This window comes from Populus alba, chromosome 17, assembly GCF_005239225.2.
Source record: "Populus alba chromosome 17, ASM523922v2, whole genome shotgun sequence".
NCBI classification, from domain to species: Eukaryota; Viridiplantae; Streptophyta; class Magnoliopsida; order Malpighiales; family Salicaceae; genus Populus; species Populus alba.
The window spans coordinates 120,583-147,418 of NC_133300.1; the positions used below are offsets into that span (position 1 = coordinate 120,583).

Genomic DNA, 26,836 nt, shown 5'->3' on the forward strand with positions numbered 1-26,836 from the left:
ATCAAAGATGTTTATCCTGTTTGTTCACGCAACAGATTCTTCTTGAGGAGAATCTATGAATTGTCAACAGACCACGTTATTGCAATCTTAGCAATGAGGCCATAAATCTGTACTGTTTTCCTACACACAGGGATATTGTTAGTTTTACAGCTAGTGCTGCTAATGGCACAAGATGGCATTGCCCAGAAGATATGCAATGGGAGAATTGAATATTCTAAGCTGGAAGAATTGAATCCATTGCTCTTGACATGCAACACAAGATCAGGAAGTATTATCCAAACCATTTTCACTCATCGGCGTATTTTGATCAGATTGATCTTCTGTTTGAATTACAAAGTAAAATGCTGGCAACTTATTCCCGGACACAATTATATTCTATACAATATTGCTTCTTACATGTTGGTTTATGAACATGATAGAAACAGGAAAATATAGATCTGATAACTTCGGTCCTGTTTTTGCTGGCAACAGATTAGTCTTGAGAAGTAGCAGGGCAAATTTCAGGCTGCATTTGGATCTCTGAATCATCAACCACTTCACATCTCTTGGTTATTGCCTTTATGTCCTCGTACACTTGAAGCATTGTCGGCCTTTGATCTGGAATGCAATCAAGACAGTTACATGCAACTTTAAGCAGCTGAAAGATCTCATCGTCAAATCCTTGCCCAATCAGAAACCTATCCATGGCATCTTTAAAATAAGAAGTGCTCAAGAGATTACCAATCCATTCATTAAGAATACTGTTTGAGGAAAAATTCATTCTGCTACAATCCATCCCAGTAATCAGCTCAAGCAGTACAACTCCAAATCCGTGCACATCTTCCTTAACAAGCGCCATCTCACAAAACTCATCATGCACTGCCAACATCGCCTTTCCGAAATTCGATAACTTAGGTTCGAAATTCTTATCAAGCAAAATACACTTTGAGCTTATGTTGAGATGCACCACTTGACCTCTGCCGCCATGGTGGAGCCTTGCCAGGCCTCTTGCTACCCCAACCGCAACTTTCAACCTCAAAGGCCATTGCAGAGTCTTCCTCCGGTGTTTCACTGAATGTATCCAATCAAAAAGGTTTCCATTAGACATATACTTGTACACCAGAAGCCTTATATTTGATTCTACGCAGAATCCGAACAGGGACAGTAAGTTCTTATGCTTTAATGTTCCCAATGTTTTCAATTCAGAAACTATCTGTTCCTCAAACTGCTGAGAGTCTACTATCCTCTTCACTGCAAGGAACCTACCATCAGGAAGGGTAGCCATATACATGGTTCCCATTCGTCCCAATCCAATTTTCTTGGCTTGGCTAAAATTTGCTGTTGCCTTGCTGATGCCTACGAAATTCAATCTCTTCACAATATTCCCCAACATACAAATCTGTGGAAGATGACCAAGATTATATTTATATATATATATATATGAGTCGTTGTTGGGTTTTGAACAAAGATGTTAAGTCGGTTGGAAGAAACTTTCCTAGAGTTATTTTTCAATATTTACTTGAGTAAGCTAGAGGCATTATAGATACGGATTGGGGTGTCGTTAAACGCATTCTGTGTTGTCTACGAGGTACGCTCACCTATGGCTTATATATCACTTATAGTTCCTCATTTGTTCTCCATGGCTTTATAGATACGGATTGGGCAAGTAGTACTAATGATTATAAGTCTACGGGTGGTTATCTTGCCTTCTTTGGTTGGACACCGGTTTCATGGAAATCTAGCAAGCAACGCACAATTGCTCGCTCCTACATCAAGGCTGAATATAAAGCCTTAGCTGATGGCACTGCTGAGGTTATCTGGCTTTAGCATCTATTGAGAGATCTGTAGATTCTTTCTACCTCTACTCTTACTATTTGGTGTGATAATCTAGGCGCTACTTACTTATCTGCAAATCCTATCTTCCATGCTCACACTAAACATGTTGAGGTTGACTATCACTTTGTACAAGACAGGGTTACGAAGAAAGAGATTTATTTTCGTTTTATCCCCTCTTACGATCAACTTGCAGATGTTTTTACTAAGGCTCTCCCTACTACTCCATTTACTGCTTTTCGGTTCAAGCTTCAGGTTGATCATCCACCTCCATCTTGAGGGTGCATATTAATGTATCTATATAGGAAATATTGTAGGCATACTATATAGGAAATATTGTAGTCATACTCTTGTGTTGTAACCTCACCATTACTATTGTATATTGCCCTACACATATATATATATAAAGGTTGGCTAACCAATAGGTTAAGCCTCCCAATTATTCTTAACTTTACTCATCATTGGCATTGTGTTACCCTTATTTTAGATGGATTGAAGGAAAACAATAGGATACAAAAACAATTACAATTGAAATAGTAGATGATGTATAACCAACCATAAATCCACTTTTAATGAGAAACAAAATTCTTTTATGTGTCCTTGGCAGGGTTTTGAAGGTCTACTACTAAGTCCATGGTTGATTCCCCACCTAGAAGTTACTGTTTAGAATTTAAAATATTTTTCACTACCAAAAAATTAGCAAATGCAAATTAAAACACTGACATAATTTTTTTGTCAAAATTATTCTGATGAACTTTATTGACTGACTATTCCCTTGGTATATCAATCGGTAAACATTGATGGAAATATTCCCTCGGTATATACCTAAGGAATTACTGTGAGAAAAGAAAGAATTGAAAAAAAAGCTAAAAGGTATGATAACGTGGGCACTTTTACATCTATAATTACTAATAAGTTAATTCTGTTAATAAATCTATCTGTAAAATTTAATTTATGACTTGATAAGCTACCATTCTCTCCCCCTCTTTCATTTCTTCTTCTTCATTTTTCTCTACAACAAACAGCACCCCCCCTAATGTTTTCACAAATCAACCTCTCACTACAAATTCGGCCACCCCAACACTTAGTTTATCAGCATCCTTGTTCTTATTCAGATTTTATTGCGGATTTCCTGTTTCAAGTAAGCAAAACTACCTTTTTAAAAAAAAAAAACTTAGTTGTAAAATGTTAATTTTTATTTCATATTTTTGTAGTATATGTATTTTGTTTAAGTGTTTACTTGTTTTGTAGCTTTTTTCTCATAGAAATATGTTCTATGAATGTATGATTTGTACATATTAGGGTTTGTTTGAGATTTTATAAAATTATATTTGTTTGTAAATTGATGAAATTTATTTTGAATTTGTGATGTAAGTGTTTTGTAAAGAAATGAATAACATCAAAACAGTGTCATTTTAAACGGCATTGTTCTTTTTCTTCCCTGCGCATGCAGAGGCAGGGAAGAAGAAGATTTTAAATCTTTTTTTTCCCAATATTCTCCTTCTCTTTCTCCTCCCACTTGTCCACAAAACCCGGAGACAAGCCATCCCCCTTACCTTGCCACCATTAATACAACCCATACCCCAACCATGCCCTGCAAACAACCGGCTCTGTTTCCCTCATGTGCCTTGATGGAACAAGGCAAGGGGGACTCTCTCTCCGCTTGACTATAAATATAAAGAAGGGAGAAAATTCTGAGGAGGAGAGGAAGGTTTTGAAAAGAGAAAAGAGGGCTAAACATTTGAAAACAGAGAAGGAAGGAGAGATTTGAGAAAGAATAAAGAGATGAGGACATTGTTGATAGAGGCAACACACAGGGGAAAAGAAGAATTGTAGCAGCTGCCTCGACTCCTCCCCGTTGCCCCCCACAACAACTCCATTGGTTAGCAACCGCCAGCAACGCATCGTCATCCTCTCACCATCTTCCTCCCCTATTGCAACACCTGTGAAGAAAAGGAATAAACCCACACCTTTGCACAGACGAGAAAAATAGCAGCAAAACACTACTTGTCACAGTAGAGAAGAGCCACCATCGCTCCACCATCATCGTCACCGCCAGTTGCCACCGTCCTTCCCATCGACAACAGCACCGTGAGAAACAAAAGAATAAAACATAAAAAAAGAAGAACAAAGTAGAAAAAAAATACAGAGAAGAAGAAGCGAAGCCAACCATCGTCCAAGCCATTCTCCAGTTAGCAACGGCTAGCAGCACCGCTTCAAAGTCGCCGCAGGTCCGCCCCTCTTTCTTCTTCTTCTCCTTCTTCTTCTTTGTTGCACCGTCTCCACTAATTTGCGTGAACAGTGGAGAGTGCTCCATTGTTCACTAGGCCAGGTAAGTTCGGTCCAGTCCAAAAAATATCAAAAAAATATTTTTGAAAATTTGTGATTTTTCCCACATATTTTTCTACTGAATTTTGCTTAATATTGGTTTGTATTTTTATATTGTAAAAATAAAAATCTGGTATTAAAATACCTGGTTTTCGTCAAAACATTTTTTTTTATAAAAAAAATATGTTTGTTTTCGTGCATACAACCAAGTCTCTCAAAGCAAAAACAATCATATTGTATTTTCATACAACAAAGAAAACTTCAAAAAAATATGTTTTAACATGCATTTTGACTTTAATAACCAGTTTATTAAAGCCACAAGAACTTGGCCAATATTTTAAAAAATCCAAAAATTTATTTTGTTTTTCTTTTAACATCAAAAGATTATAAATTTATACGTAAAATGTAATTCTCGATATTAAAAAAGGTAGTTATTTGTTGATGTTAAGACGATTAGGTTGTACCTGATAAGATAAGGATCTCCTTACCGATGAGAACTTTTCTTAAACCATAGACAAACCAACAATTAGAAATACGAAACAACTGTAGCATATATTAGACAATAAAACAATGCAGCTTACCTTAGGTAGGGAATATTTGGGGTGTTAGTACCTTCCCTTTATGCAACCAGTCCCCGTACCCGATTTCTAAGACTAGTTAGGGTTTCTAGTGACCAAAATAATAGGTGGCGACTCCCATCCCATTGTTCAACTGATAAGAGACAAAAATTCCTTATCTCCACACATTTGTCAAGTAGACACTATACTTAAAAGAGTGGACGATCGCCGCGATGCCACACACATGCGATAATGTCCATGTATTTTTGATCTAAATGTTATAATGATGCATCTTCTACAAAAAGGGTTCATGAAAAAAATACTTGTGTTGGTTTGCATATGGAGAACCATATGTTCCTCATGAGATCATGGTAAAATGGATGGCTGGGTCAACTTCTAGCTCTAACAATGTGTATGGAGTTGTAGATGACAATAGTAATCCTTAAAAGACTATGGTTATAGATGTGATGAGAATGAATCAGGGTTATGCAGGTGAATGTCCAATTATAGATGAAGAACCTAATGTAGATATGACCAGGATTTTTTAATCTTTAAACAGATTCTGACATACTATTATGGGATGGGAGCATAAATCAGAGTAAATTATCGGTCGTTACATGGGTGCTCACTATCAAATTCGATCATGAGTTGAGTAAAGTTGGTTATGACATAATTGTTAAATAAGCAAAAAGTATTTTACCTAAATAAAATTGATTGAAAGAGAACTTTTATGCTGTTAATTCCATGATAAAACCATTTAGCCTAGGATACCAGAAAATTGACGTGTCCAAACTTCTACATTTTTTTAATATTTTTGTTCAATTTCAATTAAATGTACATGATTAATTTTAATTATTATTTTAGATTTTTGTAAATTAGGGTTAAATTGGATAAATATATTGTTTAATTTATTGATTAATTTTGTGTTTGTATACTTTGTGGTTTCGGATTTTGAGTTGTTGAAAATTAAGAGTTAATTGATATAATTTCGAGTAGTTGTAAATTAAGGGTTTATGAAATTCTTTATTTATATGTCAAATTGGGTTGCTTTCGATGTTTTGAATATTGTTTAGAAATGCATGAGTTGTGTATGAATGTTGAAATGTGGAATTATGAAAAGTAAGTAAAAATAATATAACAAGAGAGAAAAAAATAAGACACTTTTATTATTTAATTTAAAAACTTAACCAAGTTATTGGAAACAATTAACCAAACTATTGTACACTAATGGAAATACTAACAAATTCTAGAATTAAAAAAAAAAAAAAGATCTAAAACTAAGGTTGAGTACAAGTTGAGTGATCTCTTGACAAGGAAACAAATTAAATAAAATCAATTAGTTTGTGGCAATCAAATTTCAAATATTGTGTATTTGCAGTATTAAAATTTTTTGGTAGTCTATCGTATAAGGGAGGTGCTGTCGAATTTGTGTAGATCCTAGGGGAAAGTCAATAGCACATTGTACAAACAGGATCGCTGCTAGTTCTTCTAACAACGCTTTCGATGATGATGAGTCGTTAGGTATCGACCAAGATCCGACACTTGAGACACATGCATCCACTCTCAAAGCAAGCTCATCGAGTGCGCGACGCTGCAACATCGAAGGGTTATCCCTTCACAGTGGGATCCATTTATTCGAAAGTACTAGACTCATTGGAAAAATAAATTATAATTTCAAGTTTACAAACATTGAGGTTGCCAGAACCATAACATTGGCGATGAAATCGTCGAGGAAAATTCCATTATTTCAGTGGAGTCAGGTTTCCAAACATCCTGAATGGAAACCTATGATTTATGCATGGTTTTGGAAGGTTTAAGGTTAGTATTAACTTAAATATTTTTATTATTATTACGTTAATTCTATTAGTTTATTAATATTAATGAAAAATTTGAATGGGTTAAAGATAACAATGTCATTACCATGAGAGTTTAGGAGAATCACGTTGCAATTAGGTAAGATTGAAATCAAGATAAATTTTTTAATCCTTTTCTTCATTTTTATTTTTTATTTACTAACAGATAATTCATTTGTACTATATGGGTTGCATGATTTTTCGTACAAGGTGCAAAAGAAAGCCAAAAAAATATGTGAAAGAAAGAGAGCTTCCAGGCTAGAAGGATGTTAGATCGTTGTATGTCTCAAAGGCTGTATGGGCAGAAAATACATACATACATACATACATTGAGCATGTAATGTCCGAGCATTTTGTGGGACAGTCACAGTCTGGTGTGGAGAACCGAAACAAACATGTTCACAATTTCATACCACGCACACCAGCGATTCCATTCCCTTTTTTTGCATTTGAAACGAATGGTAAGATTTTTCTTTTATGATATCCATTTTTTTATTTGTTGCTTTTTATAAATATATTTAACCAACAACAGTTTTCTTTTACGGCTACGGTTCTTGGACGCGAGTCAATCTCGATGAATCTTTTTGTGAAAACGCACGTGCAGAGTGATGACCATCAAAAAAAGGGTGCAGCAGCTCATTGATATTCGAGCTTAGCACTTTGTGGATGTTGGTTTTCAACTATTTTTTTCTTAAGTTATTATTTTTTTAATTTGCTAAGTTTTTTTCAAGATACATATAACATCTAGTAGAAAAAAGATACGAAGACGATCCTTCAACCTATCTAGATCATGATCCAGATTTGTGGTTGGAGGCAGGATCGCCTGGTGAAACCGATAAAAATCAGGTGTACAGTCTCTTTAACATTATGACCGAAGACTTGCAAATGGCTTACAATGTTTCAATCGTTGGATGCTCGCAATTGATTCTGAGCACTCAAATTCTGAAGTCCGAAGCGATTTTAGACCAATGAGTACAAGCTCAAACAACCCATCTTACTGCTAAGACAACCGAATTCTGCCAATTGGTAATGGAGATGAAATCACACATGGATGGTACATATACTCCCTTTTATTAGCCACATGGTCCTAAAGAAGACTCGTTTGCTACTCCTCCTCCAACACCTTTATTTTAAATTAAATGTATTTGAACTTATAAATGTTTAAATTTGTAATAAATATTTGATTCTTATATTAATTTAATTATTTTCTACTTTTGTTTCATAGATTTTGATTTTAAAAAAATTAAAATTATTACTGATGGTGTTATTGACGAATTAAGTCCATCAGTATATACCAAATAGTTGGAAAGAATTACTGCAAATGTCACTACCACTATTTAATCACTAATGGAATTGCATATGATTGTTTTTGTCAGTTATATATCAAATTCGCCGAGAGAAATACCAAAGGTGAAAAAAATCACCGATGGAATTACATACGGTTTTTCTATCGGTGATATGTCATATTCACCAATGAAAATACCGACAAAATGAAGCGGGTAATTTTTTTTGGTGTGCTTTTTCTTTTAGTAAACCCATTGGTAATAATATTACTAACAGACTATAAAATCACCGATAAAAGTTTTTCCAACAAAGTGCTTTTATCAATGAGACCATCGGTAAAATCCATACCGGCGGATTGAGAGTATAAATACTAAAGAAGATTCTATTAGTAGATTTAAAAATTCTAGTAGTGTAGTTGATGTATAATTTTTTATCCTATTTAATTGATATTTTTTTATTTTTTTAGTTTTATTCTGGAAGTTTTTCGTAGTCTATAAGCAATTTAGAAAAAGATATAATATGGAGTTTTGATTAGAAAAAATTATTGAGTAATAAAAATTCAAATGAAAGTTTTTGTATGGTAACCTTATTCAACAAAATTTTATGTTTCATGTGCTTGCTATTTATATAATATCGTGCTGTTTTTGTTTATGTCCCTTGTGTGTGCTACTTTAATTAAGGACATGAACTAGAGGTTTCTCTTTTTTTGGCTATTTCTGTAATGAGTTAATGTTTTGGTCTGTGATCTATTCAATTAAGTTTGCAACGATCCATGGTCTTGGCAACTGAAGAATATTGATTTATCCTTAATAAAAGCAGCTACATATATCGTCTTCATAATAATAATAATAATAATAATAATAAAGCTAGCAAGAAACTAAAAATATGATGATGAAATGAAAATCTTATGGGGATACCTGCACGTTGGCTTCTTTTCTCTTCATCTCTTGCCTTTCCATCAAAGATGTCATCATTGGTGTCTTCATCATCACTTCATTCCCTTTCCTCTTCATGAGACTAGCCCAAGGCACACAATAGGACATGAAAATAGTTATAACGGAAACCGAAGAGAAGACATAACCTATTACAAACCCACTTTTGAGTGAAGATATCAACTTTTTCCGATGTTCATGATCATCACCCCCGTGGTCGTTGTCTTGTGAAGAACTGTATTCATCGCCGGCAACACTGAGGATATGAATCAAAAGAAGAGCAAGTTTTGCACCACCCACAGCCATTTTGTAGATAGCAAAACAGCAGCAAATAACAAGAGATCGTTCAAGGTTTAAGCGCTAACAATGTCTAGAGCTCTTAATTTTCTACAGCATTTTGTTACATAAAAAGAGAACAAGAGATCATTCAAAGTTTAAGCTAACAAAGTCTTGAAGCTCTTAATTTTATACAGCATTTTGCTAGATAAAAAGAGATCATTAATTGAACACGTTGAGGAGATGCATTGATTTGTTAGTCTATTTCTTCAAGTCAACAAGCCAAGTCTCCTGCATCAAATTCCAAGTTCATGATGGGACAGTACATCAAGAGAGAATGGATGGCACGTCAGTATTTGCACGTCCTATAGTACTACAATTTCCACGAAATTGTGGGAAAACAAATTAGTCAAAAAAGTTCAAGTCCTAATTTTGTAACTTCTTTGTCTAGACTTATTTTTCTTCTTTTTTTTTTTGTTTTTTTTTTCCAATAAAAGTATTTGCACGTCAGTCAACTTAAATGTTAATTGAGATTAAATTTTAAATCCAAGGAATTTGAAGTCAAGGAACGAAGCTGCTTCTCTAATAGCCCCGTTGAATAGGAGGGCGAAGGCTTTTTGAAAAAGTCTTTTTTGATGTCTCATTTTTTTCTAATTTCTATTTAGAGAGGGGGGGCTTCCGGTTCTTAGGAAGAGCCGTACGAGGCTTAGGTCAACACTTGTATAATAGCCGGTCATCAATTGGAAGCAGGCAAAATGTTGATAAATTGCTATTGGTCCAAACCTTCGACCCGTGACTTATTGCGACCCGCCCGGAATGCCCATCCATACTCAGACCAATATTTAGTATATTTAATAATTCTTTATTATTGTGATTTTGTAGTTTAAACTAAAATAGAAAAAAGCAAAGAAGGAAAATTTCCTTAATTTTTATATCAACTTCTTTTAATGATTGCTTTCATATAATTTAAAATAAAAACCCTATCGATTTTTACATCTATGTTTTGAAGATTCAGTTTTATCGACGAAATGCTAACCTTTTCTAAAACTAAGGATTTAGAAGCTCTCCTATGCTAATTTGATGATGGTGATGATTATAATAAGTGTTAATAAGAACTTTAATGATTTAAATTTAGGGAAAACATGTTAGGGTGAGAAAACCTCATTCATGATAAATTATTACACTAAAATGATTTTGCATTCAATATTGTTTTATTTATTTATTGACGACATTCTTAGCAAACATTAAATGGGAGTTTTGTGTATTAAATTTAGTTGAATATTCCATGAACAAAGTGTTGTGCGGAATCCGGGACCGGTGATGTACTGATTATTGCTCATAGGAGGGGTAAGCATACTGAGACACAATATTTAACGTGGTTCGGCAAAACCGCCTACATCCATGAGAGAGAGTCAATGTTATTAGAGATAGATAGAGAAAGGATTACAACACACATGGAGGAGGAGGATCACTTCACTCACTCTACTCCCAGCTCTCTTGCTGCCCTTGCAGCTCTCTCTTTCTCTCTACATGTCTCACGTTCTCACACTCCTCTCACATTTAGCTCTCAACACATGCCTCTTTTATAGGCAAATGGTGGCTCCTTTTCTTCAACAATAAATGGTTGCACATGGGTTGCACCATTTTTCAATGGTGGGTGCAACCACCATGTTCAGCAGCTGCAATTGTCAAGGGTCCTTTATTGCCCATTAATGACAAATCGCAACAATCACCCCCTTTGACATTTATATGGGCAATTATCCTCTTGCTTCTTCAGCACAAGCTTGCATCCTGCAGCTCTTCCAAGCTTACCATTCCAAGAGCGTCTGTGGCCAAGTTTACAGGTACTCGCCTAACCTTTCAATCACCAGAGTCACCCAAAGCACACCCTTGCTTATACCAAAGGATCACTTCAACTAGATGGTCTCACACATCACATCTGAAGAGTGTTAACGCTTGTCTCTGGGACACAACATTCCCCTTCAAGCGTATCAACCATGCTCGGTCTGGAATGATTCACCAAGCCTTACTCCAAGGCTTACAACACCCCCTCAAACGAAAATTTCTATTTCCAAGTGCGACAGTCATTATCTGATTATCTCAATATGATCATAAGCCCACCACTCTTCCAAGAGTCTACTCATCCAGGAGTTGCGCCTGCCCTCTGTTCCACTCTAGGAACCACGCCTTACTTCTTCATGAGTCTCTCGCTCTTAGTCTCAAGAGTCCAGGTAGCTCTCCACCTTTAACCATGGGGGCAGCCCATTAAAGGTTGATCCATATATATCTTGATACTGTGAGTATCACAATGCCTTCACCGAGTTCACTACCTTGACAAGAGTCAACTTGTTCCCGGAACCTGCGCATACCCTCTGCTCCTTCATAGCAGCCGCGTCTTAATACGCCACAAGTCATCCACTTGTCCAAGGCAAATGTCTTCTAGCTCATTGATCTTTAGCATGAGGGCAATATCCATGAAAGTCAATCCTGCATTTGTCTTCATACTCATCATAGCCACTTTATTGGCTATCCATCTATCCACTTATATCTAGCCATCACATTGGCTCTGGGGCGTTCTGAACTAGGGCTCATATTATGGCCCACACACCTTCCTCTGAGGTGTCTCCGCTCGTCGTCATGCGGCGGTCTGAACTGGGGCTCCTATCATGGCCCACACACCTTCTCTCTAAGGTGTCTTCGCCTTTCATAGGCGGTCGCATCCTCCTTCAGTTGAGATGCTTCAAAGTGGCTCCAAGATTCTCTACCACCATGTGGACTTGGGAGAGATTACTGCTACTGATTACATAGAAAGAGAAAGTTGCGGTATACTCCTCGCAATCCTCCACCTCGATTTCTATGTTTGGAGCTTCTATGCCTTTCTGCTTGACAGCTCCATCTACACCAACTCTCTTTGGTGTCTTCGCCTTTTATCATAGGCGGTCGCCTTTCATCACAGGCGTTCGCACCCCCTCAATTAGGTGCCTCTGCAACAACTCATCTTTCCATCCTTGCATGCATTGGAAAGGTCCTTACTTGTTGCCTTTATCAATAGCACAAGAGACTTCTTGTTGTACAACTTTTTCTCACATAGTCTCTGCTCTGAGCTTCATCTGGGAACTCTTCTTCTCCTTGCACCTGTTGTCTCATTACAGTACCTCTTTAGGATCCTACGGGTACTCCTGCACAATCTCTGTGTGCCCTCGTGCAATATTTGTTCTCCAGATTTCTCCCTATTCCTTGCTTATGTTTGACAGCAACTCATCCCGTCACAACACCTATCCAAGTCAAAATAGGGTGCCAACCTTTATCCCCTTGTTGTATTTCTCTTCCATTATCAAGGTCTTCATCAATTATCCCCTCAAGAAATCACAGTCACCGAATCTTCCTTCTTTGGAGAAATCACCACTCCATCAGATCCTTGATCATACGGAACCCAACTGTTCCCCTTGTGCCGTCTTCCTGCTAGTCTTCATCAGTTTCATTACAAACTACTACATATACGAAAATAGTACCGTATGGATAATTCTTCCACTAAGCAAGTTCCCAGGAACGATTGGAGGGGTCACACTGGTCCCGCTTAAAACCCAATCTCCTAGACAGAACTTCTTAGGGCATATCTATCCATCGTACTGTCTCTCCGTATATACAACCATTTGCTAGCTTTGTTGCAGCTTTCCTTTACAAGCGATCTGGGTATCCTGGTTTCATTCCTGATTTCTCAACATCTAGCGAGACTACCAGTGCTTAGATTCGTCAAGATTGGTCTTCATCAATTTTCACTCTCCACCTCTAATTGTCCACATAACCGGGTGTCCAGAGTGTCCCAATTTTGCCTTCCTTCAAGGCATTAAATTTCTCCACTTAACAGTTCAGCACATGTAATTGGACAAACATGTGCACCTTCTTCTTCTTAATCTCCATCGACCTCAATCCAGACCTTCAGATGCCTACTGATCGGGCAATCTCTCTTTAATAATACACCACTACCATTTTTGGTCTCGAATATCAATGATCGGACCATACCATTCCATCCGGAACGATCAAATTAGCTGGAAACATGTCTTGAATCGTCCAAATCGCACTTCAGACGACTAAGATTTGATCAAAACAATTCTGGTCTGATCAATGGCTCAGATTCAATCTCAGATCCGGTTGCACATAGGATCAGCTACACTGGATCCTATCCCTCGGCTCGCGGCTCGGTTCGGCTCGGCTCAACTCGGCTTGGCTCGAGGCTGGTGACGTGGCAGATAGGTCCCACTATGCTGACGTGTCAGTTGACTGATCAATGCATGCTGATGTCATCATTACGTCATGATGACGTCATCCTTTGCATGCTACTGTGCATACTGTTCAGGTCTATTGTTCATACTATTCATGGGTCGGGTCAGCCCATCCGGGCGAAGAAGACGTGTGGGGCGCGTCTGCGTGCATGGCTCGCCACCTCACCGGAGAGTGATGGAGAGTGCTGCCATGTCGAACGTCCGATTTTGATGCCGTTTTCACCAGTGGCTTCATATCGGCCTCCTCTACACGATGGTATGGTCAAAACATAATTTTGACAACTTTCATTTTTTAGCAAAAAATCAAACACCACTTAAACCATCAGCTCTGATACCAATTGTTGTGCAGAATCCGGGACCGGTGATGTACTGATTATTGCTCATAGGAGGGGTAAGCACACTGAGACACAATATTTAACGTGGTTTGGAAAAACCGCCTACATCCACGGGAGAGAGTCAATGTTATTAGAGATAGATAGAGAAAGGATTACAACACACATGGAGGAGGAGGATCACTTCATTCACTCTACTCCCAGCTCTCTTGCTGCCCTTGCAGCTCTCTTTTTCTCTCTACATGTTTCACGTTCTCACACTCCTCTCACATTTAGCTCTCAACACATGCCTCGTTTATAGGCAAATGGTGGCTCCTTTTCTTCAACAATAAATGATTGCACATGGGTTGCACCATTTGTCAATGGTGGGTGCAACCACCATGTTCAGCAGTTGCAATTGTCAAGGGTCATTTATTGCCCATTAATGACAAATTCCAACACAAAGATGCTCTTGAGATAAAACCGTTAATATTATCTTGTAAGGAGGTGTTCAGTGAATACCCCTCTTTTTTAATTTATTTTTATTTATTTTAATTCTCAAGAATATGCATTTATATTGTTCAGGAATGATGCTTTTGTGAAGAACTGTATTCATTGCCGGCGAAGAACTGTATACCCCGTGTTCAGTGAATACCCCGTGGTCGTTGTCTTGTGAAGAACTGTATTCATTGCCGGCGACACTGAGGATATGAATCAAAAGAAGAGCAAGTTTTGCACCACCCACAGCCATTTTGTAGATAGCAAAACAGCGGCAAATAACAAGAGATCCTTCAAGGTTTAAGCTCACAATTTCTAGAGCTCTTAATTTTCTACAGCATTTTGTTAGATAAAAAGAGAAAACGAGATCATTCAAAGTTTAAGGTAACAAAGTCTTGAAGCTCTTGATTTTCTACAGCATTTTGCTAGATAAAAAGAGATCATTAATTGAACACGTTGAGGAGATGCATTGATTTGTTAGTCTATTTCTTCAAGTCAAGAAGCCAAGTCTCCTGCTTCAAATTCCAAGTTCATGATGTCATGATGAGACAGTACAATTTCCACGAAAGTGTGGGAAAACAAATTAGTCAAAAAAGTAAGTCCTAATTTATAACTTCTTTGTCTAGACTTATTCTTCTTCTTCTTTTTTTTTTTTTTTTTTTTTCCTGATAGAAGTATTTGCACTTCAATCAACTTAAATGTTAATTGAGATTAAATTTTTAATCCAACGAATTTTAATAATATTTAGTATATTTAATAATTCCTTTTTATTGTGATTTCGAAGTTTAAACTAAAATAGAAAAAATCAAAAAAGGAAAACTTCCTCAACTTTTATATCAACTTTTTTTAATGATTGCTTTAATATAATTTAAAATAAAAACCCTATCAATTTTCACATCTATGCTTTATTATATTCATTTTTATCGACGACATGCTAACCTTTTCTGAAACTAAGGATTTAAAAGCTCTCCTACGCTAATTTGATAATAGTTATGATTATAATAAGTGTTAATAAGAACTTTAATGATTTAAATTTAGGACAAACATGTTAGGGTGAGAAAACCTCATTCATGATAAATTATTACACTAAAAATGATTTTGCACTCAATATTATTTTATTTATTTATTGACGACATTCTTAGCAAACATTAGAATACATTAAAAATTTCATGGTGCTGCACTAGAATCTCTGAATCATCAATTTGGTCACATCTCTCCCTCATTGCTCTTATGTCTTTGTACACTTGATGCATTGTTGGTCTTCGATCTGGAATGGAATCAACATGTTAGAGAGTGCTAGCTTTAAGACTCTGTTCTCATCAGGATGCCAGCATTCGACTCCAGTAAACCTACAGATGAAACCTTCAGTCTGATTGGTGAAGTCGCATGAAGAGAAGTGATTGTAAGGGTCTTCCAATTCCAAGGAATCTTTAATAGACTTCAAGCAATAAACATCAGGCTCAGTTGCACTACTTACACTAAATATACACAACAAGACAAAGATCAGTACTCAATGAGTTTGTAGCTAGCAATGATCTTACTTAAGGTAAAATGAAAAGCAATAGACAAATTTTTTGGAGTGAAATTTTGTCTTCCACTTCTGCAAAATTTGGTATTTCATCTTCCCTTCAGCTTATGTAATTTAATATTTGCATTTAGTTTCTTAATTATTTTGGTATTTTGTCAATAAGATATTTGTTTAGTTTCTGCAATTTGGTATTTTATTTTCCACTGCTTTTGTATTATGGTTTTCTATGATTGTTGATTATGGCTACTGAAAGAGATGATTTGCTTCAGTCTGTTTCGGTTCAGTCTGTGAGTGTGAGATTGGATGGGAAGAACTATTCGTATTGAAGTTATGTAATGAGAAATTTCCTTAAGGGTAAGAAGATGTGGGAGTATGTTAGTGGAACGTATATGATACCTAAGGCTCCGTTTGTTTGCAGGAAAGTGGTTTCCTTTTGGAAAGTGAATTCCGAGGAAAATGAATTCCTGGAAAGTGAATTCCGGGAAAGTATTTTCCGATGTTTGGTAGTGTTATGGAAAATGAACTGGAAAACACTTTCCAGTGTTTGGTTGTGTTATGGAAAATGAACTGGAAAATAATTTATTAATGAATTAATTTTTTTTTCAAGTTTATCTAATATATATAAAATATTTAATCACTTATAATTGTCATAACCCAATTTTGATCTTTTTATTTTTATTATTTTAAAAAAAAGATGATGATGAAAAATAAAAATAAAATAAATGAAGGATGAATTAAAATTTGGGTTAAGGGCAACATGATTGGAAGTTTAAAGATTTAATTAAACTTTTGACTAGTTTAATTAATTAAATCAAGGGTTTAATTGGAGAATTGATTTAATTAAATTTTAGATTATTTTAATTAATGAAATCAAGAATTTAATTGAGTTTGAAGACTTAATTAAACTTTGATTTAATCAAAAACCCATTATTTAAATAAAATAAACAACTCTTTGCATTTTAATTCACTGCTACAGTAGCAGCGAATTATAATTCACTGCTACAGTAGCAGCGAATTATAATTCAATGCTACAGCAGTGAATTATAAGTCGCTGTTACAGTAGCATTGCATTTTAATTCGCTGCTACTGTAGCAGTGAATTAAAATGCGATGCTACTGTAGCTATTAATTAAAATTCATTGGCAGCGTCAGCTAAGGAAAGTGTTTTCCTTTCTTTATCAGAAGGAAAACACTTTCCTACGGGGAAAGGGAAAGTTTAAGTTGACTGGAATTGGAAGGAATTGGTTTTCCTTTGACTTATTTTCCTGATAGTCACCAAACATGGGAAAGTGAGGAAAATGAATTCCGAGAATTCATTTTCCTTGAAACAAACAAAGCATAAGAATATTGAGGAGGGGATGTTGTTTTAATAGATACATGAAAAGCAAATAATGCAAAGATCATTATTTGGATCAACAATTCTGTTGAGCATTTGTTAGGTACGCAGTTGGCGAAGTATGAGACAACAAAAGCGGTTTGGGATCTTCTGTAAAGGTTATTCACACAATCAAATTTTGCAAAACAGTATCAATTAGAGAATGACATACAAGCTCTTCATCAGAAGAATGAGTATTCAAGAGTTTTATTCTGTTATGACAAACCTTTGGGATCAATTGGCTCTTACAGAATCAGTATATTTAAAGGCATGTGGTGCCTATATTGAGTGTAGAGAGCAACAACAATTAGTATAGTTTTTAACAGCACTTTGCAGTGATTTCGAAGGACTTTGAGGTTCAATTCTGCATCGTTCTCCACTGCCTTCTGCTGACTATGTTGTCAATAAGTTATTAACTAAAGAAATATGTCTTCAGTTTTATTTTGAAAAAGGAATTCTTTATGCTTCAAATCATTATGTACTATTAGTACCTTCTAAGCCATTCTCTAATCATCGATCGGAATAAGGGTTGGCTTCGATGAGTGCAGTTTTTATAAGTAGAAAGGTCATTGGAAGGCTTAGTGTCCTAAGTTGAGATAGCATAATCAAGCTTGGAAGCCTAGTAGTCAGTCACAATCTAATGCTCATAGCCCACCTCAGGGCTATAAACCACCACACCACAATACCGCAACAGTAGCTTCCCCACGCTCTATTACCGATCCTAATACTTTGGCTAAGGAATTTCAGAAGTTTCTTTCCTTGCAGCCACAAGCAATGTTCGCTTCTTCTTCCATAGGTCAATTTCTTCATGGTTCCTCAGTTATGTTACACTCTGAATAGGTTTTGGATTCTGGTGTTTCCCATCATATATCTCTAGATACCTCATCTTTTACCTATGTGTCCCCTTTGTCCTCCAATCTTGTTATGACTGTTGATGGCACTCCTATGCCCTTAGCAGGTGTTGGTTCTATTATCACACCTCACTTGTCTCTTTCTAATGTTTATCTTATTCTAAAACTCAAATAAAATCTTGTGTCTATTGGTCAAATATGTGATTCTGGTAATTATTTAGTCATTTTTCTGGTTCTTTTTGTTGTGTACTGGATCTACAGTGTCGAAAGCTGATTGGGACAGGCCGTAGGGAGAATGGACAATATATTTTGGATGAGTTAAAAGTGCCAGTTGTTATTGCTACTGCTACTACTGTTGATTTGTCTTCCTTTTATTTGAGTCTTTCACCTTCTAGTTTTTATTTATAGCATTCCCGTCTAGGTCATGTTTCGTCATCTCGTTTGAGATTTTTGGCATCCACACGAGCTTTAGAAAATTTAAATATTATTTAAGATTAAATTTTTAATCCAAGGAATTTTAATAATATTTAGTATATTTAATAATTCTTTTTTTATTGTGATTTCAAAGTTTAAACTAAAATAGATAAAAACAAAGAAGGAAAACTTCCTCAACTTTTATATCAACTTCTTTTAATGACTGCTTTCATATAATTTAAAATAAAAAACCTTATCGATTTTCACATTTATGTTTTGAAGATTTATTTTTATCGATGAAATGCTAACCTTTTCTGAAACTAAGGATTTAAAAGCTCTCCTACACTAATTTGACGATGGTGATGATTATAACAAGTATTAATAAGAACTTTAATGATTTAGATTTAAATTTAGAGAAAACATGTTAGGGTGAGAAAACCCCATTCATGATAAATTATTACACTAAAATGATATTGCACTCAAAAGTAAACTTGCTTTTTTGCCGATATTGGTATGGACTATATATTGCTATGGAAATAAATAAAGAAAAGATGCGTTGATATGTTAGTCTATTTCTTCAAGTCAAAAGGCCAAGTCTACTGCATCAAAATCCAAGTTTATGGTACCCGTAATTAAAGAGACTACAATTTCCACGAAAGTGCGGGAAAACAAATTAGTCAAAAAAAAAGATTAAGTCCTGATTTATAAGTTTTTGTCAAATAATGTAGGTTTATTTTTATTTTATTTTTTTCTTGTCAATAGAAGTATTTGTACGTTAGTCAACTTAAATATTAATTGAGATTAAATTATTCAAGCAATTTTAATAATACTTAGTATATTTAATAATTCTTTTCAATTATGATTTCAAAGTTTAAAATAAAAAAAGAAAAAAAAATAAAGATACGAAACTTCCTCAACTTTAATATCAACTTCTTTTAATGATTGCTTCCACATTTCCATTGACTCAACAGATTTGCCCTTTGAGCTGGGAGGGTGAATTTCATGGTGCTGCACTAGAATCTCTGAATCATCAATTTGGCCACATCTCTCCCTCATTGCTCTTATGTCTTTGTACACTTGATGCATTGTTGGTCTTCGATCTGGAATGGAATCAACACAGTGCCATGCAACTTTAAGCAGCTGAAATATCTCATCATCAAATCCTTGCCCGATCAGAGACTTGTCAATGGCATCATAAATCTTGGAACTAGTCAAAAGATGACCCATCCATTCATTAAGAAGACTGTTCGAGGAACCAGTCATTCTGCTAGAATCCACCCCCGTAATCAGCTCAAGGAGCACAACTCCAAATCCATACACATCTTCCTTAGCAAATGCTGCATCCCAAAACTCACCGTTAAAAGGGGAAGTGTTCGTTGGATTTACGATTATCGCCTCCCCAAAATTCGACAACTTTGGCTCGAAATCCTGATCAAGTAAGATGCACTTTGAGCTTATGTTAAGATGGTAAACTAGGATAGTACTACTGCAGTCCTGATGAAGCCATGCCAAGCCTCTTGCTAACCCGATTGCAACTTTAAACCTCACAGTCCATTCCATTGGATGTAGCCAATCATAAAGGTTACCATTTGTCATGTATTTGTAAACCAGAAGCCAATGTTTTGATGTGATTAAAAATCCCAAAAGTTGAAGTAAGTTGACATGCCTCAACGAACCAAGTGTCTTCAATTCTAACACGAATTGCTCCTCGAGGATTCGACAGCTGTGTAATTTCTTCACTGCAAAGAGATAACCACTAGGCAACGCTGCCTTGTACAGCATCCCAATCTTCCCCTGCCCGATGACATTGTTTTCGCTGAAATTATTTGTTGCATCTTTAAGATCTGTATAGCTCATTCTTGGAACCTTCTTCTCCAACATAGAAATCTGAGGACATAGATTCCCAATCCATTACTCACTAATTGTTGAAGAAACACAAGCATTTACCCTGAAATTGAAGCAGGTTAAAGAATTTAGGACTATCTGTAAATTAAGACATCATGTAACTGCAGATGAATAGTTAACTCAAAACTCATAAGAGATAATTAGAAATGTCTAATAAAAGGACAAAAAGAAAAGCAAAAAGTCCTGCAACAATTTCAAAAGAAAACCACTCAAAGTTGACATGCACATAATCATATTGTCAGTACCTCTTTGCCTCCTCCATGTATGCTCTCAAACGATGGCGAAGCACTTAAATTATCAGCTTCTTTCCTGTTCTTCCTCAAAATCAGCATTACCATCGTCTGTATCGTAATCTTCTTATTCCTTTTTTTGACATGCACCCATGGCACACAGCAGGAAAAAAAACCAAAAATGACTGAAACAGAAAAAACCATTTTGGACTACAATGGAATGGTTGGAATGACCAAAAATAAATTAGCCATTTGGATTTGAGAGTTCATCAGAGTAAGACTACAATGGAATGGTTGGAATGACCAAAAATGAGAAATAAGAATCATAAATACCTACTCAAAAGGAAATTTGAATTGAAATCTCTTTTTGTTTCTGAAATCTCCAAAGAGAGCATTTATTCTTGAGCGTACAGGTCGAAGGTGGCAGAAACTCATTTTAGTCCCTGTAGTTATAGAAACATCTTATTTGTTCCCTGTATTTAATTCAAGATTTATCTTAAAGTGATTGGTATGGAAATTAATAAATAAACTACAAAGAAAAGATGCATTGATCACTTGGTAGTCTATTTCTTCAATTCAAGAAGCCAAGTCTTCCTGCATCAAATTCCAAGTTTATGGGATGCGACAGAATGGAATATGGCCTTATAGAACCATAATTTGCACGAAAAACGTTAAGTCCTGATTTATAAGTTTTTGTCAATTAATGTAGACTTATTTTTCTTTTATTTGTTTTTTCAATAAAAGTATTTGCACGTCATTCAACTTAAATGTTATATGAGATTAAATCTTTAATCCGAGCAATTTTAATAATACTTAGTATATTTAATAACTCTTTTTGATTTCAAAGTTTAAACTAAAAAAAAGAAAAATAAAGAAGGTGAATTTCATCAACTTTAATATCAATTCCTTTTAATGATTGCTTCCATATTTAAAGGATTTGAAGACTAAGGATCACTTATGCTTGTTTCTTGACCTTTTGTCATTTGACTGTCTTTCAAAAATTGTCTATCATGCCCCCTTGTGTTGGGCTTGGGCTTGTTCTCTTTGCTTTTGTTTTCTTCATATGGTTTTGAGCATCATCATATTGTTTTTTTTTTTTGTTTTTTGCTCAAAACTTTTGGATCCTTTGGGTTTTTCTTCATGCCCATTTAGATTTGTTTAGGCACCTTTGATGATTGAGAATTTTCTTTTATACCCCCTAGTATTGCTTGGGCACTTTCGATCATTGAGGTTTTCTCTATGTCATCGCACTTGCCCCCAGTGTGGGGTGTGATTCTAGCCAAGGTTATTTTTCAAGAAATATTTATTAGGCTCAAAAGGGGACTACAAATGATATATTTAAGCCTTGTGAAAGAATTATCAAGGATGGCCTTTCTTCATCTCAAATGCATGCATTTAGGATCGGTAAACCTTGCTTTCATGCGAGTATGCAAAGTGATTTCTCATTATTCATGCAATCAAAACTCAGTTTTAGAGTCACTTCATGGTGTTTGTTTGTTTTTTTGTTTTTTTTGTTTTTTGGGTTTTTCTAGGTGTATAGTTACCTTTCTAAAGAATCACCTGAATTTCCAAAACTCGTTTGTTTTGGACAAACATCAACATGATTTCATTTTCTGTACTAAACTTTGAATTCCCAAAAAGTCCTTGTGAACATATGCGATCATGCATAGTTTTGAAAGAAAGGAAAGCACACCCAAAGATTCTTTGTGATGGTTTCATGCTTAAAGGTTATGCTCAATATGTTATTTGCATGAAACAACAACAAAATTGAAGGTATGTTATGAACACAGGAAAACACATGATCTTATTAACAAGAAAAGGCTCATTTGACAGGGAAAGTTTTTTTTTTTTTTTTATGAAATTTAGAGCCAAATTACCAACAAAACTGGAATAGGTTGAAACAAAATTTTCTAGGCATGATCAAACTGAGGTAGTTTTTTTTTTTTTTTTTTTTTTGCAACACAAGAATGGGCTCCATTATGCACCGGTAGTGCAATTCCCTTTGGTTAGCCTTCCCACCAAAGCTTTTGTGAAAATACATGATTGCGCCGAGGCTCTTGACAAATTTTGCCCCCAATTTCTTTGGGCTAAGTCATTGTTGGGTTTTGAACAAAGATGATAGGTCGGTTGGAAGGAACTTTCCTAGAGTTATTTTTCAGTATCTACTCGAGTAAGCTAGAAGCAAGTCACACATGTCTTCAAAAATTACGACGAGCATACCCTTCATCTTCTGAGTTTTTTCTTCATTCAAAGTCGGGTGTTGTAGACTCGTAGGGGACCTACTTTTCATTCTGGTGCATGCATGAAAAATGTATGAACATGTAATCTATATGATGAACTCGCCCTTCGAGGGGTGACAATATGGTCGTAACTCTTGTATGATGGAGCAAGAATCGTGATTTTTGCCCAAACTCTACAATGAAAATTTTCGGAGTGACGGCCAATGTGTCACCCACAAGTCTTGAGTTCAAGATGCTTCAAGAAGGGTTTGCCCTGATGCAGACAACGATAGCACATACAACTTAAGGAAAGGTTCTATTTATTATGTGAACATGGGTAAGTTTTCTATCTGGTCTCAAAAGGGTCTCATATCTGCCTAGTGACGTTCTTCGTAAAAACAGTATGGGGGCGTTGCAAGGAATGGTTAAGGCACGTATACCCACCATTACCAAGCAGGCACTCAGATATGAGTTGGGTGTTTCACGCATCTGAACCCTGACCAATAGTCTTAGGGCAGATCGCTAGTTCCCCACCTAACCTAGAAGCTTATGTGTGCTTTCAAAAATAAATACAGGTGATGCATGAAACAATTCTATAAAATACATGGAAAAAAATATTAACAAAAAGATAAAAATGCAAAAAACTTAAACACATCAAATACACAAAGCTTAGTCCAATAATGTCAGAAACAGTACCTTCCCCAGTGGAGTCGTCATTTTGTCGCACGTCAAAAAAAAATCCGGCGCGCGGCATCGGCTGGCGATTTTTCGTTGTTGCGTAGTGTTTGCTTGAATTTGGTTCATTGGAGTCGCCACCTAGTAATTTATTGAAGGCTACTAGGAAACCGGATATACTGGTCTGGTAAGAGATTCACGCGCCGCCGACCGGCTAGATGCATGAATGGCTAGATCGGTGACTTCTCCTCTCCTCCTTCCTTTCTACACCGGCGGTATCGCCCACCACTGCCATGACCGGGAGATCGGCGCGCTGTGATGGGGTCTGTTGGTGGAGACCTGTTCTGTTGAGGCCGAGTGAGGAGATGAGGCCACTTCTGTGGGCGCCGTTGGAGGGAGGACTGCTCCTCCTTCCCGGTCTTCTTTCTTCTTCCCCGGTGGTCGATCTGCTGTTGAGTGTGGAGCAGCTTCGGGGTCTGGCGGGTGGAGAAGAAGACAGCAAAATAAATAGGAGCGGCGGTCTCCCTTTGGCTCCCCGGTTCTAGATGTGGCTGTTTGGGAGAGAACCAGCTTAGGGAAGGATGCGGCCTGGATTCGGTGGAGGCTGATTTGTGAGGGGCGCATGTTGAGGCTTCGATATCTGAGGCCTATATTGTTGAAGAGATATCAACATTTATCTCGTACTATTTCGAACCTCATCTGAGAACAAGAATCAATCGCGTTCCACGGCATGACGATGGCGGTAAAGTGCCTTCCAGTGGGAACTTGTCAATATTCTCCAATACTGGACGACCCACACCTAAAAATGCCGTAAGAGGAAGATATTTGTCGGAAATAGAATTCAAACAAGCACACAACTATGTTCTATTTAACTGTGATGAGCTGAGACCATTTATTCAGTAAGTCTATATATGTGTAATAGTAATTAAACTTTGTCAGTAATATACTGTTAATTATATATTATAATATCATACACTCATTATCACTTGCAGGCAACATCGACAATATTTGCTCTCCAATAACTCGCAGCTGACCGAATCCCAGATCTTTCAATTACAAGATGAACAATTTGCCACATGGTTCAGAACACATGTAAGCACTTGTCAGATTACCGAGAGTTCGAAATTAATTACGCGAAATGCCACCACCACCGACGACATTACCGACGGCTTCACCGACACATACACCGACGGATTCTAGTCCGTCGGTATCTCACAGAGAGTTCGAAAATATTTACAACAAAATGCCACAATCACCGACGTCCATACCGACGGATAATTATCCATCGGTATCTCACAGAGAGTTCGAAAATATTTACAACAAAATGCCACAATCACCGACGTTCATACCGACGGATAATTATCCGTCGGTATCTCATAGAGAGTTCGAAAATATTTACAACAAAATGCCACAATCACCGACGTCCATACCGACGGATAATCATCCGTCGGTACCTCACAGAGAGTTCGAAAATATTTACGCGAAATACCACCAACACCTAATTACCGACGGAGTAGGTCCGTCGGTAATTCTTTGGTTACACATATTACCGACAGAATTACCGACGGACTGCACGTTTTCCAAAGTGCGTTAATTGCGCCTCTGAACTTGTCAGATTACCGACGGAATCACCGACGGACTACGAAAAATTTGGAGGGCTTTTAAAAATTCGGAGCGAAATTCAAAAAATACCGACGGAATTTTTACCTGTTACCGACGGAATTTTGCCCTGTTACCGACAGAGGTGAATTCCGTCGGTGATTCCATCGGTAAAATTGACCTATAAGTTCCAGCCCCGCCGCTTCGCCTCATTTTTTCTTCTTCTCTCCGCCGCTTCGCTTCTCCTCCGTTTTTCACCTTAGATTTTTCATTTTTTTCACCTCAATCCTTAAACACTTTCACCTTTAATCTCTAGCAAGATTTGGTGTTGTAAATCTTCATTATATTAAAAGGTATGTGTTTTTTTTCTAATTTATTTTATTTTATTTTATTTTTAGTTGTTTTTATTTTTGTTGTGTTGGTGTTTTTTGTTGCAATGTAGATAAAGTTTTGAATTTGACACATTATTAAGGTATGTATATTTCGTTCCTTTTTTTTTGAATTTTTTGAATATTTTTTGAATTTGTTGAATATTTATGAATTTAATTGTTGAATAATTGAATTTAATTGTTGAATTTATTGAATATTTTTTGTTGTTGTGTTGTTAGAATTGTTATTAGTTAATTTAACTTAGAATTAGTTAAAGTTGAATATTTGAATATTTTTTTAATATTTTTTGAATTTGTTGAATATTTGTGAATTTAATTGTTGAATAATTGAATTTAATTGTTGAATTTATTGAAAAATTTTTTGTTGTTGTGTTGTTAGAATTGTTATTAGTTAATTTAACTTAGAATTAGTTAAAGTTGAATATTTGAATATTTTTTTGAATAATTTTTGAATTTGTTGAATATTTGTGAATTTAATTGTTGAATTTATTGAATATTTTTTTTGTTTGTGTTGTTAGAATTGTTATTAGTTAATTTAACTTAGAATTAGTTAAAGTTGAATATTTGAATATTTTTTTGAATTTTTTGAATTATAATTGTTAATGTTGAATTGTAATGATTAATTTGTTGAATTATAATTTGTTGAATTTATTGAATATATTTTTTGTCATATTTTTTATTGTTTTGAATTTATTGAATTGTAAGGATTAATAGTTGAATATGTTGGAATAATTAGTATAGATTGGTTCGATTGGTTGTGGCTATTGTTAATATTTGCAGGTTTGTGAATTTGGGTAGTATCCAGTATAGGGGAGGTGCTGCCGATTTTTTTTTTAACTTTTGAATTTTATTATACAATTATTAATATAAAATTGTTTAGATGCGCAAAATGAAAACCAGAGCTAGTCGTCTAGTCGAATCAAGTTCGTCTAGCAGCGATGATGATGTTTCCTTAGGTGCCTCTCAAGAAGAGGCACCTACACCACCTGCGCCGTCAACCGATGCTGCCTCTTCCAGCGATGTTTCACATCGCAGACGCGGCATGCCTTCGAAGCGGAATCAATTTACCCGCCAGTTCGAGGCACAGTGGAAGGACGATCTTTCAATGTAAGTTTGTTAATGTTTTAGTTTTTTTTATATAAAAAAAAACAAATTTAAAACATAATTTATGAAGTAATCACAAATTAATTTCATTTCTTTTCAGGTTCACAAACATTGAGGCCGCCCGATTAATATCATCGGCGTTTAAAGCGTCGATGGAGATTCCATTGTTTCAATGGAGTCAGATATCCAGACATCCTGAATGGATGCCTCAAATCAATGCATGGTTTCGTAGATTTGAGGTTCGTGTTAATATATAATTTTCAGCTTATTTCTAATAAATTCAAGTTATAATTGTAAATAATTTATTAACATTTTAAAAGATTATTTTTTTATATACAACATCGATTCTGCTGGGACGATGAACATGACAGTGTTGTGAGGAGGGTGTGGGAAAATCACGCGGCAATTAGGTAA

General features: G+C 35.9%; 2 protein-coding genes across 3 annotated transcripts; both read right to left on the minus strand.

Annotated features, from left to right (window-relative positions):
• Positions 1-249: 249 nt before the first annotated feature.
• Positions 250-9,252, minus strand: LOC118056078 (probably inactive leucine-rich repeat receptor-like protein kinase At5g48380). 2 transcript variants are annotated; one of them, XM_073405768.1, is made up of 3 exons: positions 8,752-9,252; positions 721-1,378; positions 250-597 (listed from the first exon to the last, which is right to left on the minus strand). In XM_073405768.1, the coding sequence occupies exons 1-3, from the start codon at positions 9,070-9,072 to the stop codon at positions 473-475; spliced, it is 1,104 nt and encodes a 367-aa protein (XP_073261869.1). In that variant the 5' UTR covers positions 9,073-9,252; the 3' UTR covers positions 250-472. The 2 variants fall into 2 exon arrangements, with proteins under 2 accessions (XP_073261869.1, XP_073261868.1); XM_073405767.1 differs by having other exon boundaries at positions 250-1,378.
• Positions 9,253-15,362: 6,110 nt separating this feature from the next.
• Positions 15,363-20,608, minus strand: LOC118056077 (probably inactive leucine-rich repeat receptor-like protein kinase At5g48380). The gene is made up of 3 exons (XM_035068180.2): positions 20,452-20,608; positions 19,206-20,188; positions 15,363-15,612 (listed from the first exon to the last, which is right to left on the minus strand). Exons 1-3 carry the CDS (start codon positions 20,542-20,544, stop codon positions 15,363-15,365), a joined length of 1,326 nt encoding a protein of 441 aa, XP_034924071.1. The 5' UTR covers positions 20,545-20,608.
• Positions 20,609-26,836: the final 6,228 nt, after the last annotated feature.

What these genes read in the sequence shown, in the direction of transcription:
- LOC118056077 (XM_035068180.2), bottom strand. Translation starts at nt 20,544, where the DNA reads ATGGTAATGCTGATTTTGAGGAAGAACAGGAAAGAAGCTGATAATTTA. An exon ending in TACATGGAGGAGGCAAAGAG is followed by an intron (nt 20,189 to 20,451) that starts GTACTGACAATA and finishes CTATGTCCTCAG; the next exon opens with ATTTCTATGTTGGAGAAGAA. An exon ending in ATTAAAGTTGAGGAAGTTTC is followed by an intron (nt 15,613 to 19,205) that starts GTATCTTTATTT and finishes GTGTATATTTAG; the next exon opens with TGTAAGTAGTGCAACTGAGC.
- LOC118056078 (XM_073405767.1), bottom strand. Translation starts at nt 9,072, where the DNA reads ATGGCTGTGGGTGGTGCAAAACTTGCTCTTCTTTTGATTCATATCCTC. An exon ending in GAAAAGAAGCCAACGTGCAG is followed by an intron (nt 1,379 to 8,751) that starts GTATCCCCATAA and finishes CATCTTCCACAG; the next exon opens with ATTTGTATGTTGGGGAATAT.